The 16,030-nt window shown below is 39.4% G+C and overlaps 1 protein-coding gene across 2 annotated transcripts in view; it reads left to right on the top strand.

Annotated features, from left to right (window-relative positions):
* Positions 1 to 11,710, top strand: part of zgc:113307 (uncharacterized protein LOC553753 homolog) — a 34,215-nt gene extending 22,505 nt beyond the window's left edge. Inside the window, exons 1-5 of one of the 2 annotated variants that reach the window (XM_068720037.1) lie at positions 6,546 to 6,610; positions 7,641 to 7,972; positions 8,179 to 8,491; positions 9,184 to 9,501; positions 10,838 to 11,710. In XM_068720037.1, coding sequence (XP_068576138.1) covers positions 7,667 to 7,972; positions 8,179 to 8,491; positions 9,184 to 9,501; positions 10,838 to 10,989 — 1,089 coding nt within the window. In that variant the 5' untranslated portion in view covers positions 6,546 to 6,610; positions 7,641 to 7,666 and the 3' untranslated portion in view covers positions 10,990 to 11,710. Of the gene's footprint in view, positions 1 to 6,545; positions 6,611 to 7,640; positions 7,973 to 8,178; positions 8,492 to 9,183; positions 9,502 to 10,837 lie in introns of those variants that run through there. The other variant, XM_068720038.1, reaches the window with a different exon arrangement.
* Positions 11,711 to 16,030: the final 4,320 nt, after the last annotated feature.

The raw sequence follows: 16,030 nt of genomic DNA, 5'->3' as shown, positions 1-16,030 counted from the left end.
AAGGCCCAGGTGGACTCTTCATAGCCCCCAACACTAACCTAGCCCCCACCTATGTGTGTCCCCCCCGCCTTCTGTCTGGGTCATGCGTAGAAGATCAGAGGACCAAACCTTTTCCACTCAGGCTATGAACTCTTCATAGGAATGTCACAGGAATGTTCATTCTGAAGGTTGCTTCTCTTGTCACTCACCTGCAGAAAAAAAGCTATTTGAATACTTAAAACTATATTAAGATCTTTCCATCCTAGCTTTTTCTCTATTTCCAGAATGAAAGCAGGTCAGTAATAGGAAATTCAATTTTTTTTAGGCCGTTGTTCTGGATTAAATGGACTAAATGGTCTTATTATGTATGTATGGCAGTCAGATGTCCTTTCATCTTTTACAGATTCATGTGGGATTGATCGATTTTTTTTTTGGTAAAAATGCAGTGTTGCTCTTTCTAAGAGTGATGTAATGTTGAAAATGTTTTTTTTGTGTCTTTGGAAGAAGACACATCAAAATGTAACATACAAACCTCAAACTATTTTCAATTTAATCATGAATTAACAACTTTGTAAATTATTACCAGCTCATGGTGCAGTCTGTGGCAGTTTTTCTCTCTCTCTCTCTCTCTCTCTCTCTCTCTCTCTCTCTCTCTCTCTCTCTCTCTCTCTCTCTCTCTCTCTCAAAACACACAGAAAACTTGTTTGTCACAGGATATTATATAAACACACATTAATATCCGAGACACAAACTATAACCGTATTCATAATAATTACTTGCATAACTCCAACCAACATTTACCTTAACCCAAAACCAACTCTAAACCCTGCAATTTAATGGTGAACCTTGTGGGAACTGGATTTTTGTCTGCGTAGCGTGATTTATACAAGTTTACACACACATTACATAAACAGTTTCATAACCTTACACAAATAACACATGTTCATAAAGAAGATGCACTGATCATAATTTATATGAATTAAACAAATTAGCTCTAGAAATGATAAAGATTCGGTTTTAGCAGTCCCTGCACAATGTGTCTCCTTAAGGTAACTTGAACCATGGCACCTCAGGGCACAGGGGCAGCATAAACCATGTGATAGAAAGCAGATGTCCATGCAAACACACACACACACACACACACACACACACACACACACACACGCACACACACACACACACACACACACACATAAATCACGCCCAGATGTTCATGATTACACCATGCCAAGCTTCTCATCTTTTTCTCATACAGATGAAAGAAGCAGATTGTTATTTATGTATGTTGGTAACTATTTTAATTATGAGTCTAATCTAAATTCTGTCGTTACATCTGCTATGTGACGCTAAAAGAAAGAGATCTTGAAAATACACTGAAGGGTGTTCTGGTGACCAAGAGATTCACGTAACTAAACCATCACCAGTTCCATGCTAGGGATCATCTGCTCTGTAGCAGTAGGTTAACTCAGTGTCAGTGTGAAAGTTACATTGTCATCATGAACAAACATTAAACTAAGAGCTTTACTTCAATTGTAAACTGAAATGACTTTAAATGCTAACAGGAAAATTGTGGTTTAAGCCCAATGAGAGTCAAGCCTTATATTTCTTCCTCTTCAGTCTTTTTTTTTTGCATTAATACATCCTATCTCCTGTAACAATATATAATTTATTGGTATCAATGTATTATTGTACAATAAGTTTACAATACAAACAACAACAAATTTGTATTGTACAATGTGTAATTGTACAATAAACATTTGCAAAAACCTTACCTTAATTTATCCCAACCTGTAGAAGCGTCTGTGTGATGTTGATTACTAAGAATCTAGTGCCCTCTAGTGTCAAAGACAAGAACTGTTGAGGGGCAGATTGAGTCAGCAGATGGTGAGTGAAATTATGAGAAGAGGAAGAACAACTGAGGTGGAAGAGGAAACTAATTAAGGCTCAAAACAACAAAATTTAAGCAACAATTAATTAAATCCTCTCACTTCAAGTCCAGTTTTGTTAAAACAAAACCAAAAAATCACACAAACACACAGACAAAAACAAACATGGCAACAATTATGACAACATGAATGAAAAGTCCTCAAAGTAATAAAATAATATAATTATGTAATCAATATTATATTACCAATGTATAATTATCACAGCTTCTGCAGTACTTCTCAGCTCTGACGAGCTTTTTGGGGGGGTGAGCAGGTTTTTGCGGCTGTTTGGTTCACTATTCTCGATGTTTAAATAACCGTATGTCAACTTAATATGTCCGTGCTGTCCCCAAATGGCCAAAAGAAATGTTATTGCAGGTTTTAAATTGCTCTGAAAAGGTGAAAATCTGACAAACTCTCTATCTGACGATGAGGATCATGTGACATGAATGAAACTCCAGAAGAGCTAATAAATGGACCTCAACATGAGATTGTTTTTTCAACTGTTATTTCCAAGGTTAAGGTTGAACCTAACGTAAAGGTACCCTGTTGAGTTTTCTTGACAATAAACAGAAATCATTCTTATATTCTGTTACTCACCATAACTTTTAAAAATGTCATGCTAGCAGTCTTCTTTTATCCTGCCTTTGTTGGCGCACTGCACATTTGGCCTCTATAATTATTGGTAATGTTTCACGTGACCAGCTTTTCCTCAAAATGTCTTCAGACACATAGCCGAACAAAGCTGAACACTATGCAGTGTAGGTGAAGCATGAATCATTATCATTACAGAGTATTTGTGGTTTTCAGGGATCAGCTTTAGGCGTGGCCTTACAATTTCCTACAACCTGTTTGAGAGCTGGCAGCTTCAGCATATCCTCAAACAGGAAACCACCTGAAGGCAATTTCTGCTTTGGGAAATGCTTTGTATTGTTGTATTGCTTTTCTCAGCAGTTACATAAGAATTGACGTCATATTATTGTTGGTAATGTGTGTCTCATCATATTTGTTTTGTGTAGCTGTCGCTGTCACTGGATGACGATCTCAACTTGCTACTGTACTTTTTATACAGATTTAGTTTAACATTGGTGCCATTAGCAATAATGGAGGATAATAATGAGTGGCATGAAAGCATTCATGTTAAATGTTTTTTTTCTGTTTTGAGGTTGCTCCTTTTTAATTTTCATAATGACACAGGTTTCCCGTCATTTTATTTCCATGCATTATGGCACAGAGTTAGATTAAGACCTCATAACCAGCTTCGATTGGCTCTTCTTTTACATAGCATCAGTAGTCTATTGATAACAACAAGACCGTTTTAATGCTGTATTTGAAACTTGTGTTGTTTGTGCTGTTAGCACTGTTAGCACCATTGCGATGCTGTTGGATCAGTCGTCATGTTGAGAGCCACATGGAGGCAATCCCTCAATCCTAGAATTTAGCACCTTTTTAAATTATTGAACTGAACCATTGTATGTGTATATATATATTTGTATTTTGTGGATTCATTGGTTAAATTAAACGTAAGCATAAAGATATTTTCTATTTGGATTTTTATCCTGAAGAAAGCGGTTTGCTGCAGCGTCATTCTTTATAAGATGAAATCAGTGACTGTATCAAAGTTATGACAGTGCGGCTTTCTCATTCTGTCGTTGATTCTGACTGCCTGTGACCATCTCACTACAATAGATGTGGGTCTTACTTCAGTTATTCTTTGAGCCTGCTGTTTGTATCTCACAACTGTTGCTTGTGAGCCACTGAAGTTTGAGTCTGACCCCCTTCAAAAACTTCAACCCCTTAAATTTTCATTTAGCATTTAGCTCTTCTTCCTCAGCTTTCATTTGTCATAAGTAAAATGAAAATGTTTCTATTTATCCACCCATCCGTTCAATTTCTTTACTATCCTGAGTGGATTTGGGAGGTTGGAGCAGCACACATTGGGTGAAAATTGTATTACGTGTCAATAATTAAAATTGAAATGTGCCAGTAAAGCAAAACCCTTTTTATAATCACAGGGAAAATATTCATGAAGCATAAACATTAATTCCAGTTAGCACTGACAGGATGTTTGAGCGCAGTGAATATTTATGGGCAGGGCATGTAATGTTTCAGTGAATGGTGTTATTCTGGAGCTGAGGGATCAGAGCCAGCAGAGGATGGAAGAACGCCTTTTCCATTTCCTTCTGAGAAAATCAGACGAAGACAGAGCAAAGTGTGTGTAGGATGGTGAGGAGCTGCCAAACAGGCTGATGTTGACACCCTGTATACCAGCTCTCACTTGTGTTTCCAGAAACCTTCACTCAACCAGTTAGAAATCAGTTACAACTAGAAAAGTGCACTCAGTTTTCATCCTCCTCATTAGCTTATATCAATGGTACCAGCTAGTTTTCCTGGGGCCTGAAATCCATCATATACAGTACATACTTTATACAACATCACATTTATGTTACGCAATGTTTAACTCATGTTCACCTCTAATTGTGTTACATTAAGGAAGCGGTCATACAGATTTTCTAAACATTACATTTCTTGTTCATTCACTTCACCATCATTTTTAATGAATTAGTCTTAGAATTAGTCAATGAATTAGCCTCAAGGGCCATCACCGCCGAACAAGAACAAAACAATGTACATTACTAACACTGAGCTATTGATCAGCTGCATAAGTAATGTGTTATTAAATGATAATTTAATGAGGATTTGCTGTAGGTTTGATGTGTGTAAACTGGGCAACTATTCCAATTAACTAAGCCACGATAAGTTAAGGCCTTTGGGCGAGGTAACCAGACGCCATCTGGGTCTGAAAAGTGAAGCCAATGTGGAGGTGCCTATTAACTTGCATTCTTTCTAATGGCCAGCAGGGGTAACTCCTCTGGTTGCAAAAAGAAGTCTGATTATATAGAAGGCTATGAGAAAATGACCCTACTTCTCACTTGATTTATGAGTTTATGGTTAGTTTCAAGTCTCTTTCAATACATCATGATGTTCATTTAGTAATTTATACCCATTTTGAGTAAAATAGGCCATAAAGCAGGGTATATGCGTGCGTACCTTGTGACTGACAAGGTTGCTACTAAGGTGTTGTCCGGTCTAGGAGTTGTCTGTGTTTTCGTCTTACAACTTTAGTCCTTTTACAATGTGTTTACAGTTCATGAAAGTTAATTGTAACATTTTGGACGCCTAAAAATATCTTATTCAGCATTTGATTAAACTCAGCTTCACCCTCTAGTGTCATTTTTTGAGATGGCGACAGCCTTGAGGCTTCAAAACCGTAGTCCACAAACCAATGGGTGACATTGAATTAATTTAAACCGGTCTCCGGAACTGTGAGCGTATCAGATGTGTTTTTCACTGGCATGTCTCACGCAACAAATACGCTCTCATCTCTGAAAAGACAATCTGTTCTGCTGTGTTAGCTGTTAGCTCTGTTAGCTGAACACACTGCAGGACTCTACAAGATTAGCTTTGGACAGACAGACAGACAAAGATGCACACACTCACACATGCATGCACACACACAACCGAGCACATAATCTTCCGGCAGAGATAATAAACCTGATACTGTTTGACAAGAAATCCTATAGGAACAGCAGGAAAGAGGGTAACATAATGTGATACTGTTTTATTTGTTTTTAGACATGCTAGTGGCATGGCATTCACATCCACCTCAGCTGTAAGTTGTGTTTTAGTGTTAATTAGCAAATGTTAGCATGCCAACAAGCTAAGATGGTGGGCATGGTTAATATTATACCTGCTTAGCATGAGCATGTTAGCGTTGTCCATGTGAGCATCTATGAGTTGAACTTAACTACAAACACATACAGTATTCCTGTGTATTGTCTTCTTGATTACCTACACATTAGTACATTGTATGCAAAGATAACCTGCCCCCCCCCCCCCTTTCACACTTAGAGGCACTCATTATTATTTTGGCTCCATTGTGGGTGTCATTCCATGTGTTTTTCCTAGAGGACGCTCTGTCCATGCTCTGATGGGAAATACTATCCTCACTTTTCCCTCTTGTTCTCCACCATTCGTCTTTTCTCTGCTCTGCTCTGCTCACACGCACAGTCAAACACATACAGATGGACGCACATGCAGAGTCACACACAAGGTTACACACACACACAAGGAAACACACCCACAAACACACGCACACACACACACACACACACAGAGAATGGTCTCCTTGGCTCCCCAGGTACTTTGTGGCTTGAATGCCTCCAGGCAGAACAAATACTGTAGACCCAGACTCACACGCACACACATATTCACATGCACCATACTTGAATGCTGATCAAAACTTTCTCATATTCACTGAAAACTCTGTACCAGAATCAGAATCTAAACCCAGTTGTCATCATTTATTTTTCTTCCTTGTTTATTTGCTTTTTCAGCAGTTCGTGTCAGTCTTTTTGTGTATTTTATCACCACGGTACAAGCAAACATGCTGCCACCAAATGTTGTGGGTTCAACTGTAACCAAGTGCTGACAGAAGGGAGAAGGAAGAAGTGAGGTAGGGAAGATTATGGAGGAGGTCTGGGGTCTGGGATGTGGGCAGCGTTTGAAGAAGAGGAATGTATCAGACAGCGGTAAACATCGCCGGTAGCTTGAAAACACACACGCACATGCACCCAAAGTTCCATGCAGCTCCCGTGGGTTTCATTGGGAATTTAAGACAGCTTGTCTCCATTCTGATCAAACAGGTAAGTGTCAGTCTGTTATTGGTTTATCCTCTGCTTCCATTTCCTCGCTTCTGCAAGGCAGGTAAAACTGGAAAAGTTCAAATCTATACTGCGTGTCTGTTTAATTACAGTTGGTTTGATGAGGCGAGATTGCATAACGTTGCTCATCTCTTGGAAACCTTTTTAGCATGTACTGTAAGACTGCAAAATTGCAACCATGCTGATAGTCAAACTTCCTGATGAGGCAAACCGTTCTCACTAACTGTTGTGTCATACTGAGAGTCTGTGTTTGTCTGCAAGTGTGTGTTTGTGTGGACATCAACTATGTGGGTATTACCGTAATCACATACAGCTGTACATGCAGGGAAAAATAATGTATTTTTCCCCCTCATACTCATAGGCAGCCATCTCAATTCATGCTGCACTTAAATCAGTGCCATGCAATTTCCATTTATTTAGGCTAATTCTAATTCTTTAACACATTTCATAGAGAGAGGCTGCTATAAAAAATAAAAGATCTTGTTTAACCTCACGCTGAACTATTTTTCATCTTGATTTTCAGAGCCCAAGGGTTGCATCATTTCTTAAAGGAGCATCCCAGCAAAGTGGGGGTTTTGCGAGAGACAGGAGATTGATTAAGAGTCTAAAAAACAGGATCACTAAAGTCATTACAATTCATCCTGAGGTGGACATGGACATCTGTACTCAATTTCTTGACAATTCATGTGGTAGATTTCAATATATTCTACTGGATAAGTAAAAACTTTGACCTCCTGGGGGCACTAGAAGTAAAGTCATGAGATCAACAAGGTCATTTGGATTCATCCTCAGTGAAATGTGAATGTGTGTCTATCTAGCTAACAATCGTTGAAATATTAAAAAAAATTTTAAAAATGAAAACCCTTATTCTCGTAATGCAGCTTGATAGAGCCAAAAAAGACATTATACAACTTTCACAGCCTTATAAAATCAAGCTCATCATGACAAGTTTAGTAAATTGACTCTGACATGTAAAAATTGCTTTGTCTTTCTGTTTATGTTTAATTTGCAGGATTACATATCTCACCAGCTGTCTCTATGGCTCTCCTGTGCTGTGCTATGTTGCTGCTGCTGTGTGTTTTCGACTCTGCCGCAGCCACTGTTGTCATTGACATCGACTATGGAGGTTTTCCTCTGTTGATTAATCGCCTGCTGGGTGAGCCCAGTGTGATGAGCCTGCAGGGACGGATGGACGCGGCCTGGTTTCGAGCCAACAACCCCCAGGCCTGCCCTAAACAGTGCGACTGCCCCATCCACTGGCCCACGGCGCTCTACTGTGACCACAGAGGTCTGGCAGACACCCCTGACTGCCTGCCGGACCGAACTCAATACCTGTTTCTTCAGGTAGAACAAACACTGACACGGGAAATGAGCACATGTTGTCTTTACAACGGTCTGCTACTAACCAACTGTTGCTTTTCAGTTCTTGTTCACATTGTACACTTCCCACAGTGGCTGACCTCCGCTGCACTATACTGTATATGTTTACTTCTAACTGTAAAAGTATGAAAAGTCAAAATCCGTTAGGCATTTCTTCCTTTTGTTCCCAGGGCAACAACATCTCGTCCTTGTCCTCCTCTTTTCTGACCAACATTACTGCTCTTCGCTGGCTCATCCTGGACCACAATCAGCTGCAGGATCTGGTCTCGCTGCAGAACCAGACCCAGCTGAGCTACTTTTTTGCCAACCACAACCACCTGAGATCAGTGCCAAGCACTCTACCAACTGGACTCAGGCAGCTGCGACTGGCCCACAACCGAATCAGAAACATCAGCCCTGGAGCTTTCCAGAACCTGCACAACTTGACACTGCTGCTGCTGCAGGGAAACAGATTGCAAATCATCACAGAGGGAGACCTCAAAGGTAGAGTAATATGTCATTTCCTTTCTTTACACATGCAGAATCTATTGGGGTGGAAAGTGAGAGAGTCCTGTTCTTGTGTTCCTGTAAAACAACAATACAGTAGACATACATGTAGTACTTTTTCATGTTTTTCCATTTGTTACTGGCTACAAGTGTCCATTTTACCCAAGTAGTTATTAGGGTGGTGGGAGTCAAGCAGCTGTTTAATTCAACAGTGATCTGATTTAATTTCAAATATGTAACGCATCACAACATCTCACATTCGGTCATAATTTAATTTGATACTTCTAAATGTAAAACAGTTCTACAAATCAAAAGTAAGCAAATAAAACACAATTTAAAAGCCTGTAAAGAACAACTTTTCTTCAAGGCAAAGCATAAAAACACGTCAGTTTGCTGTGTGCAGTCAGTACTAATATTTCAATTAATGCATTTTGATGTGTCAATGATTACTACTGTAACTAACATGATAGCTGTTACAAGTACCTGAACCATTTACTATACGTGTTAAGATGACAGTTTTTTAAATATTTGCCCTGTGATGAAGGTCAATTTGTTTTTGTAATTGTAATTGTTTGGCCCTGAGACTGTTCAGAACAGTCTGATTGACATTGAACATTCTATACGTCGCACAAATTTCGATATATATTAATATTTAGTATGTGCGTGTTTTTTTTTCCCTCGCCTTGCAGGTCTATTTCGTCTGAACCTGCTGGACCTCGGTGGGAATTTGTTCTCAGCTGTCCCCAGACATTTACCCCCTTCTGTCCAGCAGCTCTATATGTCCAATAACACTTTCGCTGGGCTGGGTGAAGACAGTTTTGGGGGATTTCTCAACCTTAAGTATCTTCGTCTAAGTCACTGTGGTCTGCAGAGCAGCGACGTCCACCAGCAGGTCTTCAACTTCTCCAGCTTGGTGGAACTGGACCTTTCTTATAACAGACTTAAAACCATTCCCACAGTCCCCACCACTCTGCAGTACCTCTACCTGGAGGCCAATGAAATACAAGGTGAGGTGCATACATAGACAAAGAAAACATGCACGGACACACAGACACAAAAGGCAGTCAATTTTCTCACTGACTTCATGTCTGTGAAATGTTAATTTCCTACACATGTGCACACATTCTTCCAGTTTACAATTCAACAAAACACTAATTTCTTGTGACAGCAAAGTAAGGTATAAGTGAGTTATGTGGCTGACCACCTGGAGAGGTCTGACACCTTAACCATATTGTGAGGGAGAAGAAGAAATGTGGAAAATGTGACTGGAATGGGAGAGAAACCCGCACAGCCCCAGAGGCCTCCAACACAGCCGGCCTTCATCACTGCATACGGACTCCTCGGGATTGGGGTTGGTCAGCTAGCAGGCGAGGCGAGTCAGAGATGCAAGGAGAGAGAGTATAAAGGGAGGGGAGGGACATCGTAGACATGGAAAGACAAGAAGCCAGAGGAGGGTGGAGGAGAGGAGAGGGAATATTGTGTGGCTGGTTGAGGGGAAAGTAGGTTAGCAGAGAAGCGAGGAGAGTGGTATGAAAACATCTGTGCTGGATTCAGAGGTAAGAGTGCCAGATGAGCCAGAAGCACATGCTGTTCCCCTTTTCATTGTCTCCTCTTTCCTCTCTCTCGCTCTTCTCTCTCTGCTGTCTGCTTCCCATCACTCTGGCCTTTTTGGGCCAATAGGATTCTAATAACACTGCAGCAGACATGTAGCCTTTTTGACTCACATGACCATCCGTCAGCAATGACCTGGCATGCAATTTTGGCTTATGGGCTCTGGCAAAGTGAAAGTATGTTCTTGATCTGTGAAGCAGCAGACAAAGGGGCTGTGTACCAGCGGGACAGACGGACGGCAAAACACTTTTACAATAACACACACCTCATCGTCTAGCTAGCAGCACGACTGCTACCGCAGTTCTTGTCTGCCAAAGCCTACAGTCTGGGCCGAGGGAGTCTCTACTACTGAAATGAAGTGAGAAAGCAAAAGAGGGCGTTGTGGTTTCCTCATCCTCTGTTTTCACCACAGCACCTGCAAGACTTTCAGGAAATGAAAACTCTCTGAGCAGAAGAGAAACATTTGCAGACCATACAGACCCTCTTTGGTAAGGCAAATGTCATGATGGGATTAAAGCGCTTCATTTTAGTAGTTAATCAAAAATATATAATGAACAACACATGGTACATGATGTGAAATCAAAGCTGTCTTCACTGGTTTAGTATCTACAGTGCTTTGACAAGATGGCAATAAGCAGATGGCTGTCACTTTGGTGAATAATGACTTTATAGCAATGAAATATGGTCTGTATATTTTAAAATTCCTGTCTGTTTTCTGTCTGTTCACCGCAGAGTTCAATGTGACCAGTTTCTGCAGAGAGTGGGGACCTCTTTCCTACTCCAGGATGAAGATCCTACGATTGGAGGGAAACAAAATGTCCTACCAACAGCTGCCATCTAACTGGGTCTTTTGCCTGCGAGTGCTTGAAAGTATTTACATCTGATCCACTCTCTGAAACAACATAGGGTAACTTTATGTCAGTGGCCAACCTCATCTAGAAAGAAAACGTGACTCAACCTAAGACTTTTGTTTTGCTAGCCAACTCGTCACTAGTGAAGTCAAACAACTCAGCCTGCATATACAGCTTTAAGACTTGAATGCATTATGTCTTTAATATGTAGATACACACCCAGGCACTGAAAGGAAAACCGACCTTCAAAAGATGCCAAAGCTTGAACATATGCGCTAATCCAGTGTTATTTTATCATAATGCCAACAGCCCTGATCAAAACATTTCTCATACCACCATTCCTTTGGGTCTCTCACTCTCTCTCTCTCTCTCTCTCTCTCTCTCTCTCTCATTCCATTTTTTCCAAGTTTTGCCTCACCTCACATCTGTGTGTTATTACCGAATAGGAACTGTGACAAAACCTCTCATTTCTGACTGTAGAGAATAATGTGCTCTGGTTAAACTGAGTTATGTAAAGGAAACATGTCTGAATGGCAAAATTCAGTAGCTTTTTCATGTAAGAGTCTGATTCAGTTATCTGCACAGTGTTAAACAGCCACACCAATCCACACATGGAATATAAAAATGTTCTGACAAAACGATTGAAAATCATAACATTTAATAAAGCCCTTTTTTTTTCATTATATTGTTACAATAAACTTTGATTTGAAAATTGTTGTCTATCACCCTAAATGTGAAATTTGGTTTGCACAGCTAACAGAATGTATTTTAGACAAATGTGTTATTATATTTACTGAAATTCTCTTTACATCTTGACAGTAATCAATAAATCAAATGCTCTGACAAAAAATAAGAATAAAAATCCAATACCTCTGGCTGTCCCAGGTCTGTAATAAGTCTGTAATATTTTGGGATAGTGTCTTTGGAGGTAGACCTGAACGAACAGGCTGTCAGTTTTACCTACATGGTGACCTTCTTGCTACATTTAGCCACTTTTGGAGCTCGTGCTGCTTTATTGGAAAGGAGTTGGCAACACTGGGCTGGGTTTTTCTGTTGAATACTTTCAAAAATCTATCTCACTCTTGCTGGTTTCTCCAGTGTTGTCGACCCAAGCTGAAACTTGTTAATACCTGACATACAAGCAAACTAGAGACAACAGTGATTCACATAACACCCTTTTTATGTCAAATGTAATCATACAACTGAGTATATATTTACGATAGAAAACAAAAATATTTGACCCGTTACCAACCTCTTAAGGGAGATTATCTTCTTCATCCTCATCGTCAGGGAGACTTACAATAGATAATGTTAGATTAAACCTTATTGCCATACAGTTCTTTACAGTATATAGCTATATTATGTACAGTACAAACAAGTTGCTATCTAATATACATAGTTTAGAAACAAGCCATTTTTCCCCTTTAAATATGGTCGGAGTTAAATTCAGGTAATGGAAGGAGCAAATACAGACGGGACAGATCCTTATGTGCCAGCAGCAGATGTTTTAATACTGTGGCATTTTTGCTACCTTGACATTTGACTCGGTGCATTAAAGGATTTGTACCTTGGTTGACTTACAGTTTGTGTATAACATTTCTGTATTTTATTTTTCAAGCCTGCATTTTGTCTAGATGTCCTCTCACAGTTTATTCTGTTGAAGGAAGAGGACTGACTGTGGAGAGACACACATTTCTCTGTGACAACAACTAATGATGGGAGTCAAAAGTAGTAGCTTCACTTACAGAAATTATGGTTGTTGCAAACAGAATCCAACTCACTTTTTATCTAATTGTATTGACCACACCTTTCAGTGCTGACATGTGTGAGAGTTTGATTTAAAAAACCTTAAAAAGATAAACGTGAGAAAGACAGCAACTGAATGAATATTATTTTGATTACTGCAATAGCTACAGTACATTTATAAATCGGCTTTAAAGAGTTAAAAGATATGTTTTCTAAAATGGACGTTTCCTGTAAAGACACTTAGGTACACAATACTTTGGTATAGGCAATCAACTATTACCAATAACCACCTCAAAGTAGTGTGAGTGTGTGTGAGAGTATGTGAGAGAGAAGGGCTTGGTCACAGTGACAGCGACCATATGTTGATGCAGCTGTGTGCTTGAGGCCATGTCCACACTACCAGGTTTCCATTTTAAAACGCATATCTTTTGCGCGCGTGCGTAGCATATCGTTGCTAAAGCCACTACTATATTTTCCAGGTGACACCACGTCTTTTAAATGCCGCGAGTGTGTTTGATGGTCTGGTTTGACCTGCACTATGTCTGGACCCACAATTAGCAGAGTCACTAACACATAGCTCCTTTGAGGGACGAGGATTCACCATAAAAGTCTATGTAAGCTTGTTCCAATGACGACCAGCTGGCAGTCTGTTGGGTACATATGAAGTCATGATGAGTCATGGTTATAATATAAAGGAGCTTTAGAGGACTGTGCAGGCTTGTTTTTCCTTTTTTACCTTTGGAGAGAACCAGGCTAGTTGTTTTCCCATGTTTCCAGTCTTTATGCTAAGCTAAGCTAACTGGCTATAACATCATATAAAGCACAGGTATGACAGTGGTATCAATTTAACTTTCAGCAATAATTTGAAAGAGCATATTATTAATTACTCTGTGACCTTTTATGGAGGTCAGCGCTACATAAAAATATAACCTTTTAACCGGTTAATGTTCTGACTTGTTATGGCTACTGGCATGTTCTCCTTTATAAATGTGATATTTATAAAGTAGAACATGAATGGTGAGATAGTCCTGATGGGCAGGTGGCACCTTCCATGGTAGCCCTGCCATCAGTGTATGAATGGGTGAATGACATGTAGCGTTAAAGCGCTCTGAGTGGTCGGAAGACTAGAAAAGCACTAGTACAAGTCCATCCATTTACTATACATTAGCTACTGTTCATGACCAACTCTATTTTCCTCTCTATTTTTCTTTGTTTTACTGGACTCAGTTAGGTCGTCCTCGCACGCTTAAAACTGACTCCTGCTGCATTCTTCCTTTTCAGAGACGTACAAAGCACAGTGATCAAAATGCGAAACAGATATATCAACAGTAACAATATTGGTTGAATGAAAACACATTTGAAATATTGTGCAGTACACAATCGGTATTAGTGAACCCTTATTGTCTCCCAACCAATTGAGAAGACACAGATGTAGGTTTTCAGGAATTACAAGCTGGCCACAAGAGCCGGCACTGAAGGTCCAGAAGGGACATGAGATCCCAGTGGACGGAACAATTTGACTAAATTAACCGCAAGGCATTGAGGTGTTCATTGTCCTTAATAGCAGATAGCTAATGAAATGTTTTCTATCGCTGCTTCCAGGCTCACTGATTTGGGCAGCTAAGAGGATCTAAAAAAAGTGGAAAAATGGAAAATGTATTAAAAAAGTTAAGCTGGTAGACAACAATCTCATCTCAAAAAAGCAGCTTAAATTTGTTTATTATTGTGAAGTATTTCTAATGTGGTTTCATAATTTGGATTGTAAGAAAGACAATTCATGTTAGTTTACAACTTCTAATAAAGCGTCATAGTCAGGAGGATTATCTTTGCAGCCATTTAAAAATGGAACAAAACTCTGACTGGTGGAATCATTAAAGCTCTGGCCATTCCTCTCTTCTGAACTAAAGTCTGCCTTGGAAACCATCAGTCAAAACAAACTGCAATGAAGGTCCCTGCAGTCATAACAGCAACATAGAGGATCATGTCCCTCTGTACACAGACTCTCCATTAGTACAACATAATCTACAGGTCAGATGTGAAGTGGTCTAACCACCAAAAGTTATTTTGAATCTCATTCTAATTGTATCCACTGCTGTCTATGGTCTGTATTAGCACTGCTAATATTTGCAGATGGTTCTGCATTGCCTCTTGATTTATTCTCTATTTTGAAAAATTGACACTGCTTAAAATAGAGAAAGATTCAGAACTATGGGACCTGGGTTATGAGAGACTTGGTGTTATATATTTCTACTTTGTCAGTTTTTAATATTTCTTTATATTAACAACTGAAAATATTTCTTTGTTCAATGTGAAAGGGGTTGCTGAACTTTTAGAGAGTTATGACCTGACACTACAGTTCCCCTCAGCTCTACAGAGCATTTTAACGGCTTTTCAGCATGCTGTTTTGATTTTACAGCCAGTAACTTTTTTTACTTCACACTTTTACTGAACATAGTTGCACTTTGAGCAGCTAATGATCCAGATTTCTCCCTCAGGAGTTGGTAGAGAACAAAACAGAGCAAAAAGGAGAGTGAATATTGGATATATAGCTACTCATCAGGTGGCCAAAACGTTCGTTATTTCAACTTAAAAAAAAAATACAAATATTTAAAAAATGTAAAATGAATGACGACTTCAGTAAATGGCACCATCAGATTATTTTGTTGTAATTACTTGACAGAGATAATTTTCATGTTTTTGCTGGTGTTTGACCAAAAAAAATTGCCAAGCTAATTTTAACGTTAATGCTAATATGTGCTGGTGATGGTTGATCTTAGCAAGAAAAGCTAATACGTTTTAGCAGAGGTTTTTTTTCTTAATTCTATTATCGTCTATAATATCTATTATCGTCTATGTCTTCATAGATAACAGATTTTATTGGACCGTGTTCTATTCTGCCTTTGTAACAAAAACGTAACCAGCTTGGCAAATGTTAGCAGGTCTGTCTCAATTAATCCTCATCAAGAAAGAATATTGGCAGCATAGATACATTTAGAGATTTTAGGGTACTGACCTGCAAACATTGGCTGGTTTGTGTGTTTTTTGTTGCTGTGCTAAGATCGTGACTGACTTCAGTTCTGGCTGACAGGTCAAGATGTTCAAGTGGATACAGGTCACTAAATGGGAAAATAGTGTAATTTTTGGAGGGTTAGCTTTGAGGATTCAAATGCAAAATGCGTCAATGCCTTCTTTAAAATCTATGTTCAACAAATAACTCTGAACCAAAACTACTGGTCAGTCAGTTGGTCCTGACTTAAAGAGGAATCGTGTGCATAGAGCCTCAGACCTCCCAGCTGTGTGAAGAGTTTGTTTGTATCTGGGCGGAGAA

Source organism: Cebidichthys violaceus, unplaced genomic scaffold, assembly GCF_023349555.1.
Source record: "Cebidichthys violaceus isolate CVI_PGR_0920_01 unplaced genomic scaffold, fCebVio1.0.p SCAF_25, whole genome shotgun sequence".
Classification (NCBI taxonomy): domain Eukaryota; kingdom Metazoa; phylum Chordata; class Actinopteri; order Perciformes; family Stichaeidae; genus Cebidichthys; species Cebidichthys violaceus.
The sequence above is the reverse complement of the archived record's forward strand: the minus strand, read 5'-3'. Positions and strand labels throughout refer to the sequence as shown.